Here is a 14,644-nt window from a genome sequence, read left to right as displayed (position 1 = left end):
TGCATTTATGTTTATTTAAATTATACAATGGACTACAAAATGTAAATGAATGAATGAATGAATGATCGTTTTAAGGCCATTTCCCCGCTAGAGCAGGGTGTACTTACTTTTTCCACACGCTAAATGTTTCATGATATTTGTTATGTTATATCACCTTTAGCTATCAATATTGTTGAAATGAAGATCAAATAGCTGTATGTTGATATATGTTGAAAAATTCAAAACTTTACATGGGGTGTACTTACTTTTTCACGTTACTGTATATATATATATATATATATATAGATACATATATATATATATATATATATATATATATATATATATATATATATATATATATATATATATATATATATATCTCATGTTTTAACATAGGCATTATATTATAACACATGTGTTGTATTATACCATTATAACACAAATTTATATCCATGTGGCTGGCTTTGTAGGCCAACTCCAAAATGTGGTTTCCTCAAAAGAGATCGTGGTTGATGTTGAAGCCTGACATTTAAGGAAATTAACCTCTTCAAATGATTTATCAAGAAAGTATATGGGATGGTTTGTTAGATGGTCCTTTCAGAGAGAGAGTGAGAGCATGAGATTACCCAGGGTTAAAAGACGTATTCCAAGTGTTGCACCAACTCCTGATCCTGGCATGGTCAGCAGAGAGGGAAGAGGCTGCTGCCTGCCTTTCTGAAGGATTAGGGATGCTGTAGCATAGAAGGGAGTCATCAGCACAGAGATTATGAGGATTTCCCAAAGAATCCCATATTCCTTGCTCTTTTCTGCGTGTGTGTATAACCCTACAACCTCCTTTTCATTGGTGTTAAGTTCTGAGTTGCTGTAACCTGAGACCCTACTTGTTATTGTCCACCAGGTGACTTGAACCTCAATGTGGTTGCAATGGCACTGTCAGGTTACACAGACGACCGTGCATCACTATGGCGTGAGATGTGTGGGTCGCTACGTCTTCAGCTTTCCAACCCATACCTGCGTGCTGTTTTCACCTTTCTCACGAGCGAAGTGGGCAGCTATGATGACATACTGGTAATTGTGGAACTTTTTATTCCGAAAATTAAAACTAATGTGGAAACTGAAATATTGAAATGTGGAAACTAGCCATGTAATGCTTCTGCCAAGTTTCTCCTTTTTGTTTAAAGTTGCTCTCAATAAGAGATGAACTATATTATTTTGTAGCTTTTTATTTCATTTTTGTTGACTCCATACTATCAACCAGAGTTGTTCAGTGGCTCTTTCATGTAAACTTTTAATTTCAAAATCAACAGTACAACGTATTATTCTCATGAACACTTCAAAATACATTTTTATTGCTTCTGCTTTTCTTGAGTCAACACTGGAATGTTGGCTCACACTTTTCTGAAGGGAGTGTGAGATGTTTTACATCCACGAATAAATGTGTTTGCCTGTATGCCTCATGATGTTGGGTATCAAGTTGCAAATTTCGGAGCAGCCTGAGGGTGGTGGGGTAGGGGAGGTGGGGCAAATCTATTTTGTGCAATGGCTAATAATCCCCCCTTCTGCAGCAGGGTCAGTAAAACACTTGCACTGTGTCAAGTGTACAGGTTAAAATCGTGTCATCTCACCCCTCACAGGGGGAGGAGTTTTTTGTGCCTATGACGTCCCTGGATACGACTAACACGTACGCAAAATTTGGTGTAGATCGGCCCAGCCCTGTTTTATTTTTTTTTCTGATTTTCAGATGAACACACATGCACACATACAGAGAATTTCCTGTTTTTAGCTCACCTGGAGCGTAGTTCCGTGGAGCTTATGAGACGGCGCATCGTCCGTCCGTCCGTCAGTCAGTAAACACTTGCAAATTCTCCGAAACTGCTGATGGGATTGTGACCAAACTTGGCGAAAATGATATTTGGTATGATGCAACTCAAGTTTGTTCGTGGCTTAAAAAGATCGGAGTCTAAGGGGGTCTACCGGGGGTCAAAGTGAGTTTGACTCCATCTCCCCATCAAAAAAAAAATAGGTATTTGCTTTCTTCTCTGAAACTACAAACACAATTTTGATAAAACCTGATCACAATCTCCATCACCTGTCATGTAACAAAATTTGTTCACGGTACTAAAAAAATTGGGCCCTAGAGGGGTGTACAGGGGGCTTTCCCCCCAAAATAGGTACGTATTTGCTCTCTTCTCCGAAACTACGCGCACAATTTTCATGAAAGTTGATCACAACCTTCATCACCCATGTTGCACCAAAGCATGGTCACGGCATTAGAAAATCAGCGTTTAAGGGAGGAATGGGGGGGGGGGGGGGGTGGGGGGTGGTTGACTCCCTAAAATAGGTATTTGCTCTCGTCTCAGAAACTACACACAATTTGAGGGCGAGGAGAGGGAGGGATTCCCTCAAAAATAGTTTTTTGTTTGTTTGTTTAAAGTCTTATGATTACGTTCGTATGATTCTACATACTGCACTGTCTCCGAGCAACCAATGAAATTGGTTTAAAATACCATGGTACTGTTTAAAATACCTTTAGCCGGTGTAGTATACTGCTCTGTTCTTACAGGTGAGCGCCCAAGGGTATTATCCCTATTTTTTAATACATGGGCTAAGGCTCTTATAGAGCTGACACACACACACACACACACACACACACACACACACACACACACACACACACACACGGGAGAACTCAGTACTCAGTTTTCAGGGAGTACTCAGTTTTCACTCCTGTTGTTTTCTTGTTTGTTACTTGCGAAAATCAAAGATTTTCAAGTACATTGGTTGGTCTTGTGCATTATTCTGTCTGTCTGTTTGTCTGTTTGTCTGTGTATCTGTCTGTTTGTCTATCTGTCTGGGTCAATCGCCTACAGGTCACAATTTTCAACCAATTTTCACGAAACTTCACCAAATGGTAGAGTTGGTCATAAGCAAGAAGCCTATTGTATTTGTGGTCAAAAAGTCAAAAGGTCAACATAGGCCAAAGGTCGCCAACTTTGTCAAATTTCTAAAATCCTCAATTTTCATCCGATTGACTTGAAATTTTAAGAGGATTTGCATGTCTGGTCACTGAATTCAACCACCAATTATTTTTAGGTCATCATGGCCCAAGAACTTATTTTAGGGATTTCGCAAGTATCGTGCTATGCACGACATATTTCTTGGTTGTTTGTCCGGGCGATATCTCAGCCATCCTTTGAGCTAGGAAGCTGAAATTTTGGCACAATAGTGAGCATGTGCTTTGGCAAAAATGGTATTTTTTGTTTTTTGATTAATCAATTAATTGATTAGGTACATAATTATTATCGATTAATTAAGAGACCCTGGTGTTGGGCTAGCGGCTAGGGTGCCGGCTTAGGATCCTAGGATCCTGGGTTCGAATCCCGGTCAATCGCTGAATTAACGCCAGGGGGGTTGACTCAGCCTGTTCATCCTTCCGAGGTCGGCTAATTGAGTACCAGTTCACTGGTAATTCCCTGCTTGTCGTTAAAGGCGGAAAAAGGGTTGGCGTCAGGAAGGGCATCCGGCTGTAAAACATTGCTTCAAAAAGGGGACCGAAAAACAACAACAACCCCAGTTCCTGAAAAAGGCCAACCCCCGCTTGCGGGGAAAAATGGCCTCGAAAGGTGGTTTTTTTTTTTTTTTAAATTAAGTACTTATTTATTTCCCTTCTCATCTGGGCAATATCTCAGGCAAATTTTGAGCTCTGAAGCTGATATTTGGACAAGACAGTGACCAGGTGATGTGGCTATAAAGGATATTTTTGATTTATTCTTGATTAATCAGTTAGTAGATTAATTATTTATTGGTTAATTAATTATTTGATTTTTGACAGATTTAAATCATTTTCAAAGTTACATCTTCGGATGAAACTCTGGTGGTTGAGATATGCTATTAGCCAATTGATTACAAATTATTTTACGATTATTATTTATTGATTTTAATTACGCAATTAATCAATCAAATATTGTGTACCTCTCCCTCCCAATACAGTTTCTATGTGCTGTACGGCGGCATCGCCGGGTGCCCAAGGCGCCCCGGCAATGCCGCGCTGGAGGATATTTATTTATTTGCATGGGGGCGGTGTACTTTGAATGTATCTGTACTTGTTTTACTATACTTTTTTGCTGCTCTTCCACTTCCATCTGTGGCCCTCTATCCTGATCTTCCCTCCAATGTTTCAAACAGGTGGGGCACCATCATGTCTTGTCACAACATCTGCTCAACTTTATTTCCCCCAATTAACCCTTTCTAAACCAACGCTCCTATTTGCAGGTTGCAGTGTTTCCTTCCTTCCTCTCTCTCTCTCCCTTCCTGTTGGTTCGTTCCTTTGCTTGTGTCCAACTGTTGATCCTCTACCCCACTGTCAGTTGATACCCTCCATCACCTTGCTCTTCCATGATCCTCCTTCTTGTAAAGAAAGTAAAATCTCTGAAGTTGTGGTGTATCTGCATCATTCAACTTTCTACCTGTAAAGCATCAGGTTGGCGATTTGTGCTTGAATTGTCTTCTTTCAGGAATCAAATCCAGACAACATAACTCATAAGCTCTCCCTCTGAGCTATCATTTAATTCCATCTTATTGTTCTTTTTCTGGACCAAAATAATGGCAATATTAAATCCAAAAACATAAATCAGTCAAAACAGCCTTCATAGTTTTGTTTTGATTTAACAAGGCAAGTTGTGAATATGAAATGCTTGGTCCTGTAATGTGCACTTTGCCCCATAATCTTTCTTTTAAGATCCTGGGAAAGTTGCTGTTGTTTGGCAAAAGAGCTTATTTCTGCATCACAAGCATCTATAACAATATGAAAATGCTTTTATGTTTTTCAACTTCATCTTCCATCTTCTTTTACAGAATGAAAGTAATATGGCGGTGAGGGACAGAGTGGCTTTTGCTTGTATGTTTCTTAAAGACAGCCAGGTGATTCTTAACAACAGGCAGGTTTGCCTTTCTTTGCTTACACTTTAGTTTTGAAAGTATTTTAAAAACTATTGTGCAGGTCTGTTTATACAGTGCATTCAGAAAGTATTCAGACCCCTTCACTTTTTTCACATTTTGTTATGTTGCAGCCTTATGCTGAAATCGTTTAAATTCATTTTTTCCCTCATCAATCTACACTCAATACCCCATAATGACAAAGAGAAAACAGGATTTTAGAAAGTTTTGCAAATTTATTAAAAAGAAAAAACTGAAATATCACATTGACATAAGTATTCAGACCCTTTGCTATGACACTTGAAATTTAGCTCAAGTGCCTCCCATTTCTCTTGATCATCTTTGAGATGTTTCCACACCTTGATTGGAGTCCACCTGTGGTAAATTCAATTGATTGGACATGATGTGGAAAGGCACACACCTGTCTATATAAGGTCTCACAACTGACAATGCATATCAGAGCAAAACCAAGCCATGAGGTCGAAGGAACTGCCTGCAGAGCTCAGAGACAGGATTGTGTTGAGGCACAGATCTGGGGAAGCCTACAAAAAAATTTCTGCTGCATTGAAGGTTCCCAAGAGCACAGTGGCCTCCATAATTCTTCAATGGAAGAAGTTTGGAACAACCAGGACTCTTCCTCGAGCAGGCCGCCCGGCCAAACTGAGCAATCGGGGGAGAAGGGCCTTGGTAAGAGAGGTGACCAAGAACCCGATGGTCACTCTGGCTGAGCTCCAGAGATCCTGTGTGGACATGGGAGAAACTTCCAGAAGGACAACTATCACTGCAACACTCCACCGATATGGGCTTTATGGCAGAGTGGCCAGACGGAAGCCTCTCCTCAGTGAAAGACACATGAAAGCCCGCTTGGAGTTTGCAAAAAGCACCTAAAGGACTCTCGGACTGTGAGAAACAAGATTCTGTGGTCTGATGAAACGAAGATTGAACCGTTTGGCTATGTGATATTTCAGTTTTTTCTTTTTAATAAATTTGCAAAACTTTCTAAAATCCTGTTTTCTCTTTGTCATTATGGAGTACTGAGTGTAGATTGATGAGGGAAAAAATGAATTTAAACAATTTCAGCATAAGGCTGCAACATAACAAAATGTGAAAAAAGTGAAGGGGTCTCAATACTTTCTGAATGCACTATGTATATATATTTGTGTATTGCTAATCATTAACAGCAATGAACTTGGTTTATTGCAATAAAACTATTTCTCCCTATTATCCCTCCCTACCCCCTGCCCCAACCTCTCTCACGGTCACAGCTTTTCCGATATCTCGACAAACTCACCAATGAGATGAAAGAATCTGGGAATCTCGAAGGAATCTTGCTCACCGGCCTGACCCAAGATGGTATAGACCTTATGGCAAGCTATGTAGATCGGACAAGTGATGTGCAGACGGCGAGCCTTTGCATGTTACAGGCAAGTTCCCATGTTGAGAAATTATTTTTACCAGATATATTAAACGCACAAAAATTTCACATTTAAATTCGCAACAAATGTATCTGTGCATGTGTGTGTGCATTGCGTAGAAAATATAAGACCCAGGCCTATCAGTTGCACTGGAACTCTGACACTGAGCATGCCAATGTGACCCTACAGGCAGCATCTAGTGAGGTCATAGAGGAGGCGCGAGTACAACACTGGGTGGAGAGTTATCGTGACCTCCTCGATGCCTGGCGTTTGTGGCACAAAAGAGCTGCTTTTGACATCCATCGCAGCAAACTTGACCCAGCAGCTAGGCCATTGCAACAGGTAAGATTCGTCAGTCCATGCCACGATACAACATAAATATATCATCATCATAGGGCTGACAGGATGGCCTAAAGGTATGCACACTCGCCTCTATGCTGTCCAGCCTGGGTTTGAATCCCAACCCAGCTATAAACTGTCATCCTGGTGTTTCACAGGCAGGGTAATTCATCATTATGTTTGCCGTCGCTGAGATAGACGTTAAACTGGGCATCCCATCTGTCAGCATTAGTTGGTGGACATTAAAGATCGCATGGTGTCCTTTACGAAGAGTAGACGAGCTATTACTAACACCATAAAAAAATTGCTGTCTTAACCAGCAGAGGGCATTGCATTAGCCACACAGCCACGCCCTATGCCGATGATGGTGCCGTGCAGCCCTGTGCTGCCTACGAAAGAAGATCATCATATTAAAAAATATTCCTTTTCGCAGTTTTAACGAGAACAACACTCGGTAGAGCGCATACCTCCGCCAAGCTGAACAGTTTACGTTTTGTTTCCCACTGATAGGTTGGATCTGGATTCGGACCAAAACCAAAAGCTAATTGCCTTGTTCATGTTGCCTAACTAACTCGACCACCAAGTTTTGTCAAAAGTCATCCACAACTTTTTGAAATACAGGGTGAATCAAAAGTAAAGCCCACGCCCGATTTCTGTTTTTTCGGCTGTCGGATTCTTTCTGGGATGTCATGTTGTTAATAATCGTCTTGCAGATTATTAATTTTCTTTATTTATTTATTTTTGTTTTTGTTTTGCAGGTTATTGCTGAGAGTATGGAAAGTTACTGAATTTGCACCAAATTGAACCATGAATTACCTTTCAATGAATCAACGCATTGCGGCCGTGAAACATTACTACAAATGTAATGAACAACCAACGATGGCGGCACGCCGTTTGGCACAGGAATTCGATATTAACCCACCACAGGGAAGAAACATATGATTGATTGTCGAGAAATTTGAAGCAACAGGGTCGGTAGCCACTGCAAAGAAGTCCGGTCGTCCGAAAACGGCAACGAATGTAGCTAAGGCTGAAGAAACCATCAGGAGACTGGAACAAAGTCCGCAAAAGTCAACTCGCCGTTTATCTGCAGAGTTGGAAGTGAGCCAATCAAGTGTTATCCGTATCTTTCACCAGAAAAACTGGAATCCTTACATTCCATGCTTACTGCATGCCCTTCATGATGGAGATGACGACCGACGTCTTCAATTTTGCGAAGAGTTCTTAGCTAAACTTGACGAAGAGGACACAATGTTAGACAACATCTGGTGGTCAGATGAGGCATGTTTTAAGCTTAATGGCACAATTAACAGACACAAATGTGTCCACTGGGCTGCGGAGAACCCAAGAGTGACAGTTGAGAAGGAGGTAAATTTACCTGGCGTGACAGTTTGGGCAGCCATATCTCCATTAGGGATAATTGGACCCTTTTTCTTTGAGGGATCTGTCACTGCAGAAATTTACCTGGATATGCTGCAAACCTTCTTTTGGCCCAGGGTACAAGATCAGGACTGTTATTTCCAGCAAGATGGAGCTCCACCTCATTATGGACATCATGTTCGTCAGTGCCTTGATGAAAACTTTCCCGGAAAGTGGATCGGCCGCCGCGGTCCGATCGAGTGGCCGGCACACTCCCCAGACCTTACACCTCCAGATTTCTTTCTTGGGGGCTCATGAAAGACCTTGTTTATCGTGAAAAGCCTCGTACCATTCAGGAATTGAAGGCTCAAATCACTGCAAAGTTTGAGGAAATCGATATCAAACTCTGCAAGCGTGTGTGCCACTTTGTGCCTGCTCAGCTGCAATTGTGCATCGATCACGAGGGAGGGCACTTTGAAAATTGCAGGTAAAACAGCTTGGTACACTTCCGTAATAATTTTCCCCCGAATAAATGGTTAGATAAACATGTCATTCATTTATTTCTACCTTCTTGTACACTGTAATACAAATGGCAAACAAACAATCAACTGACAGAAATATATATATATATATATATATATATATATATATATATATATATATATATATATATATATATATATATATATATACATACATACATACATACATACATACATACATACATACATACATACATACATACATACATAATATATATATATAAAAACAGAAATCGGGTGCTACTTTTGACTCACCCTGTATGTTATATGTCGTTTTTGGCCCTATCACTCAATGGTGAATAATCACATTAAAAAATTTAAATTCTCATATCCGGATTTGGATTTGGATCTTGACTAACATCGATTTGATTAGTCTTTGTCACACACCCAATGTTTTGATTGTAAAATATATTTTATTTCTCTTTTTATGATCAATTTTGACGGGATTGAGATGGAACTTGTGGCTTTGTCAACTTAGTCATTGACTAAGTCATTGACATAACTTACTCACCAATCATTTTGTAATTTCCCTCCGAAACAAAACATATTAATTGTACGAATTAAATTGAGTCTGAATCTGTTCAGGAACTCAGAGGATGGATTATTCATGAATATTCATGAGTCATATAACTTATGGAGCAATCGCGAACAGTTTCCCTTCATACTGTGTTATGTTCGTGAATATACGGCGAGTGGTTCTAGTTGCACTTTCCATGTATATATTGTTTAACACACTTCCGAAGAATCCGCTCCGAAACTCGCATCAAGCCTAAGGTTTGATCTGTTATTAGGCGCCATGACGGCACATGGCGTGGCAGTGCAAGTGGCAGGATTTTTTTTTTCTTCTTTTTACTGGCAATGAGTACAACGATGAGTTTTCAAGTCATTCCATCAGGCCGGTCATACAGTAGTGGCCAAAAATATTGGTACCCTTGCACTTTTTTCAAATAATGCACCATTTCTTCAAGAAAATTGTTGAAATTAAAAAATATTTTGGTATCCACATATGTATTTCTTTGGTTTGCAGTGGATGAAAACAAAAAAGCTGAAAAAATTATAAAATCTCATCTTATTCCGCACAGAAATCCTAAAATGGCCCAGACAATATTATTGGCATCCTTTAGAAGTTGTTAGAAATAATTAGATTTCAAGCAGGTGATTATCCTTTACTTTTGAATTGAACTCACCTGTGGCAGGTTGCAGGTGCCTGCAATATAAAAATCACTCGTTCAACCAGTTTGAATAGAGAAAAGGAGTCGTTCTTCTGGTTTGTGTCACTGTATGTACCGCAATGAGCATGGAGAAAAGAAAGAAAACCAGAAGAGGTTTGTCTTTTGTCTTCGTCTTTGTTTGTCTTTGTCTTTGTCTTTTGTCTCCTTCGTCCAGAAAACCAAAACCAAATGTCTGCGGAGGACAGACACAAGATTGTAGCCAAGTATGGACAATCTCAAGGCTACAAGTCCATCTCCAGAGACCTTGGTGTTCTTGTGTCCACCGTACGCAATGTTATAAGGAAGTTTAAGGCCCATGGCACTCTAGCCAACTTCCCTGGACATGGCCGCAAGAGAAAACTTGACCGAAGATTGCAGTGAAGGATTGTTCGAATGGTGGAGAAAGCACCTCGATCAACTGCCAAACAGATTCAAGCTGACCTTTAGACACAAGGTACGACAGTTTAAACTCGCACCATCCGTCACCAACTCAATGAAAGGGGGTTCTATGGTAGGAGGCTCAGGAGGACCCCACTGCTGAGAATGCCTGACTGGAATTTGCCAAAATACGCCTGAACAAGCCAAAATCCTTCTTGGAGAATGTCCTGCGGACAGATTACACCAAATTGGAGCTTTTTGGTAAAGCACATCATCTCTATGTTTACAGAAAACAAAATGAAGCCTTCAAAGAAAAGAACACCTTCCCCACAGTCAAACATGGAGGAGGTTCAGTGATGTTTTGGGGTTGCTGTGCTGCCTCTGGCACTGGGTGCCTTGAATGTGTGCATGGAATCATGAAATTAGGAGATTACCAAGGCATTTTGGAGCACAATGTTCAACCCAGTGTCAGAAAGCTGGGTCTCCGTCGAAGGTCATGGGTCTTGCAGCAGGACAATGACACCAAACACACTTCAAATAGCAACCAGGAATGGTTCAAGACAAAACACTGGACTGTTCTTAAGTGGACAGCACTGAGTCCAGATCTAAATCCCATTGAACACCTGTGGGGAGATCTGAAAACAGCAGTTGGGAGAAGGCACCCTTCAAATCTGGGAGAACTGGAGCAGTTTGCACAAGAAGAGTGGGCCAAACTGCCAGTAGAGAGGTGTAGGAAGCTCATTCATGGGTAAAGGAATTGCTTGACTGTAGTTATTTTGTCCAAAGGCCGTTCTACCAAATTTGAAGTCTTGGGTGTCAATAATTTTGTCAATGCCATTTCTTTTTATTTTCTGATTTAAAAGGATTTATTAAGTTCTGAATCAAAAACAACGGTTCTGTAATATTAGCAGTGAAATAAAGAATTGTGGAGACCAAATACTTTGTCAATTTAAACTTGTTTTCAGAGAAAATTGTGAGTTATTTGAAAGCAGTGCAAGGGTGCCAATATTTTTGGCCACGACGATGTACTCGCAAGTGGGTGACATCAGAGGCAGCTACACAAGGCAATTTCCAAAGGCAGCTACAGACACGTGAAAAAGTGGAATGGTTCAAGACAAAACACTGGACTGTTCTTAAGTGGCCAGCACTGAGTCCAGATCTAAATCCCATTGAACACCTGTGGGGAGATATGTAAACTTTTGACTTTTTCAACATATTTCAACATACAGCTATTTGATCTTCATTTCAACAATATTGATAGATAAAGGTGATATAACATAACAAATATCATGAAACATTTACATTTTGTCGTCCATTGTATAATTTAAATAAACATAAATGCAAATTTCGCATGTGGAAAAAGTAAGTACACCCCTACATTTATCACTACTTCAAATACCTAAAATTAGAATCAGGTGCACCAGCTCAGATGCAAATGATTAGAACATCATTAGAGAGGATCTTGGAGGAACCTGTCTTATTTAAACCTCAGACATTTAGTTTGGTTTACTCTTTGCTGTTGAAGTGTGTGGCGTCACCATGCCTAGATCAAAAGAGCTCTCTGAGGCCTTCAGAAAGAAGGTTATAGATGCCTAAGAGTCTGGGAAGGGATTTAAAAAGATCTCCAAACAATTTGAAATCAATCATTCGACTGTCCGGAAGATCATCTACAAGTGGAGAAGATTCCAAACAACTGCCAACTTGTTCAGGCCAGGCCGCCCCAGCAAGTTCAGCCCGAGAGCAGACCGCAAGATGCTGAAAGAAGTCTCTAAGAACCCCAGAATGTCATCACGGGACCTACAGGTAGCTCTTGCCACTGTTGATGTCAAATTGCACGAGTCTACCATTAGAAAGAGGCTGCACGAATTTGATCTACATGGGAGGTGTGTCAGGAGGAAACCTTTGCTGTCCAGAAAGAACATCAGGGCAAGACTAAAGTTTGCCAATGAACACCTAGGCAAAGACCAGCACTTCTGGAACAATGTGCTCTGGACAGATGAGTCAAAGGTAGTGCTATTTGGCCACAGTACCAGAAGACATGTTTGGCAAAAACCAAAGACAGCATTTGACCACAAAAATCTGATACCAACTGTAAAGCATGGTGTTGGGAATATTATGGTTTGGGGCAGCTTTGCTGCATCGGGGCCTGGGCAGCTCACCATCATAGAATCAACTATGAATTCATCATTGTACCAGAGGGTGTTTGAGGATAATGTGAGGCCATCTGTCGGAAAGTTGAAGCTCAACCGAAGGCGGACCTTGCAACATGACAATGACCCTAAACATACCAGTGAATCCACTAAGGAATGGCTGAAAAGAATGAAATGGACGGTTCTGGAATGGCCAAGTCAAAGCCCGGATCTAAATCCCATCGAGATGTTGTGGGGGGATTTGAAACGAGCTGTGCATGCAAGAAACCCCTCAAACATCGCACAGCTGAAAGAATTCTGCATGGAGGAGTGGGCAAAAATTTCTCCCAGTCGATGTCAGAGACTGGTAGACAGTTATAAGAAACGTCTACTTGAAGTTGTTTCTGCCAAAGGGGGCAATACCACCTATTAATTAGAGCCAAGTGTGTACTTACTTTTTCCACATGCGAAATTTGCATTTATGTTTATTTAAATTATACAATGGACGACAAAATGTAAATGTTTCATTATATTTGTTATATTATATCACCTTTATCTATATTATAATAGCCGTAGATGATTCTGTCTGTCTGTCTGTCTATCTGTTGGGTGTCTGTCCGGGGTGTGGCTTACTCGGTTTGCAGAGTAGCTCCACCCATAGCTCCACCCATTCTGGGAGTGGCTATAAACAAATATCCACCATTTTATTAACTCGCATAGCTTTGAGTCCTGTTTTGTAGGCCCGTGGTGTCTTGCTCTCCCCCAGTTTTATTTCAAATCAAATTCGATAAATCATTTCATTTTTCACAGTCGCTAACATAGTTTTAGACTCGGTTGAAAAAAAACGGGAAGAAAATCCGATGAAAGTTGCCGTTTATAGAACGAAATGAATTCTCAAAGGCCTGTAACTTCAAGGCCATTGAGTCTCTCTCACGCCTTTATCTCCAATCTAACTCACCATATGATTTCATTTTTATCGATGGTTTTACTTTTAGACTCGGTGTCAGCAATAATTGAGAACAATCCACACACGCGGGAAAATGCAGAGATATATTTTTTAAAATAGCGTCATGGTGTATCATACACCGCCCAACATGACACCGCCGGCAATGTGTCGATATATATTAAAAATTCGCTTTTGCTTTTCCGTTATGATATATTACTATTTCGTTTGATGATAGTCGTCACAAAAACGTCAACAATGATGCCGACATATATTTCTTCGTTTTTATTTCATTCAACATATTAGCCGGAAGTAAAATATGTTTCAGGAAATTACCGAGAGATATTTCTTCGTTTTTTTTATTAGTTATGTGCGCATACACTTTAAATAGGTTTATTTGAAATCTTTAATTTTCCACAAACATTCCACACACGCGGGAAAATGCAGAGATATATTTTTTAAAATCGCGTCATGGTGTATCATACACCGCCCAACATGACACCGACGGCAATGTGTCGATATCTATTTTAAATTCGATATATCATTTCATTTTTCACAGTCGCTAACATAGTTTTAGACTCGGTTGAAAAAAAACGAGAAGAAAATCCGATGAAAGTTGCCGTTTATAGAACGAAATGAATTCTCAAATGCCTGTAACTTCAAGGCCATTGAGTCTCTCTCACGCCTTTATCTCCAATCTAACTCACCATATGATTTCATTTTTATCGATGGTTTTAGAGTCGGTGTCAGCAATAATTGAGAACATTCCACACACGCGGGAAAATGCAGATATATTTTTTAAAATCGCGTCATGGTGTATCATACACCGCCTAACATGACACCGACGGCAACGTGTCGATACATATTAAAAATTCGATATATCATTTCATTTTTCACAGTCGCTAACATAGTTTTCGACTCGGTTGAAAAAAAACGGGAAGGAAATCCAATGAAAGTTGCCGTTTATAGAACGAAATGAATTCTCAAACGCCTGTAACTTCAACTTCAAGGCCATTGAGTCTCTCTCACGCCTTTATCTCCAATCTAACTCACCATATGATTTCATTTTTATCGATGGTTTTGGACTCGGTGTCAGCAATAATTGAGAACATTCCACACACGCGGGAAAATGCAGAGATATATTTTTAAAAATCGCGTCATGGTGTATCATACACCGCCCAACATGACACCGACGGCAACGTGTCGATATATATTAAAAATTCGCTTTTGCTTTTCCGTTAAGATATATTACTTTTTCGTTTGATGACAGTCGTCACAAAAACGTCAACAATGATGCCGACATATATTTCTTCGTTTTTATTTAATTCAACATTATTAGCCGGAAGTAAAATATGTTTCAGGAAATTACCGAGAGATATTTCTTCGTTTTTTAAAATTAGTTATGTGCGAA

The 14,644-nt window shown here is 40.1% G+C and overlaps 1 protein-coding gene across 18 annotated transcripts in view; it reads left to right on the top strand.

Moving 5' to 3' along the window:
* MIOS (meiosis regulator for oocyte development) overlaps window positions 1-14,644 on the top strand; it is a 47,991-nt gene that overhangs the window by 16,197 nt on the left and 17,150 nt on the right. For 11 of the 18 annotated variants that reach the window (XR_010985344.2, XR_010985345.2, XR_010985346.2 and 8 more), the window contains 4 exons: window positions 881-1,050; window positions 4,837-4,902; window positions 6,183-6,345; window positions 6,526-6,674. Coding sequence is in view for 11 of the 18 variants with exons in the window: in XM_068123497.2 (XP_067979598.1) it covers window positions 881-1,050; window positions 4,837-4,902; window positions 6,183-6,345; window positions 6,526-6,674 (548 nt within the window). In the remaining 7 variants the exon portion in view is untranslated. Of the gene's footprint in view, window positions 1-880; window positions 1,051-4,836; window positions 4,903-6,182; window positions 6,346-6,521; window positions 6,675-14,644 lie in introns of all 18 variants that reach the window. The other 7 variants (XR_013624189.1, XR_013624191.1, XR_013624190.1 and 4 more) reach the window with 1 other exon arrangement.

This window comes from Myxine glutinosa, chromosome 7 (genome assembly GCF_964187855.1).
Source record: "Myxine glutinosa chromosome 7, kmMyxGlut1.1, whole genome shotgun sequence".
Classification (NCBI taxonomy): Eukaryota; Metazoa; Chordata; class Myxini; order Myxiniformes; family Myxinidae; genus Myxine; species Myxine glutinosa.
Note: the sequence above shows the minus strand (reverse complement) of the source record. Positions and strands in the feature narration are given on the sequence as shown.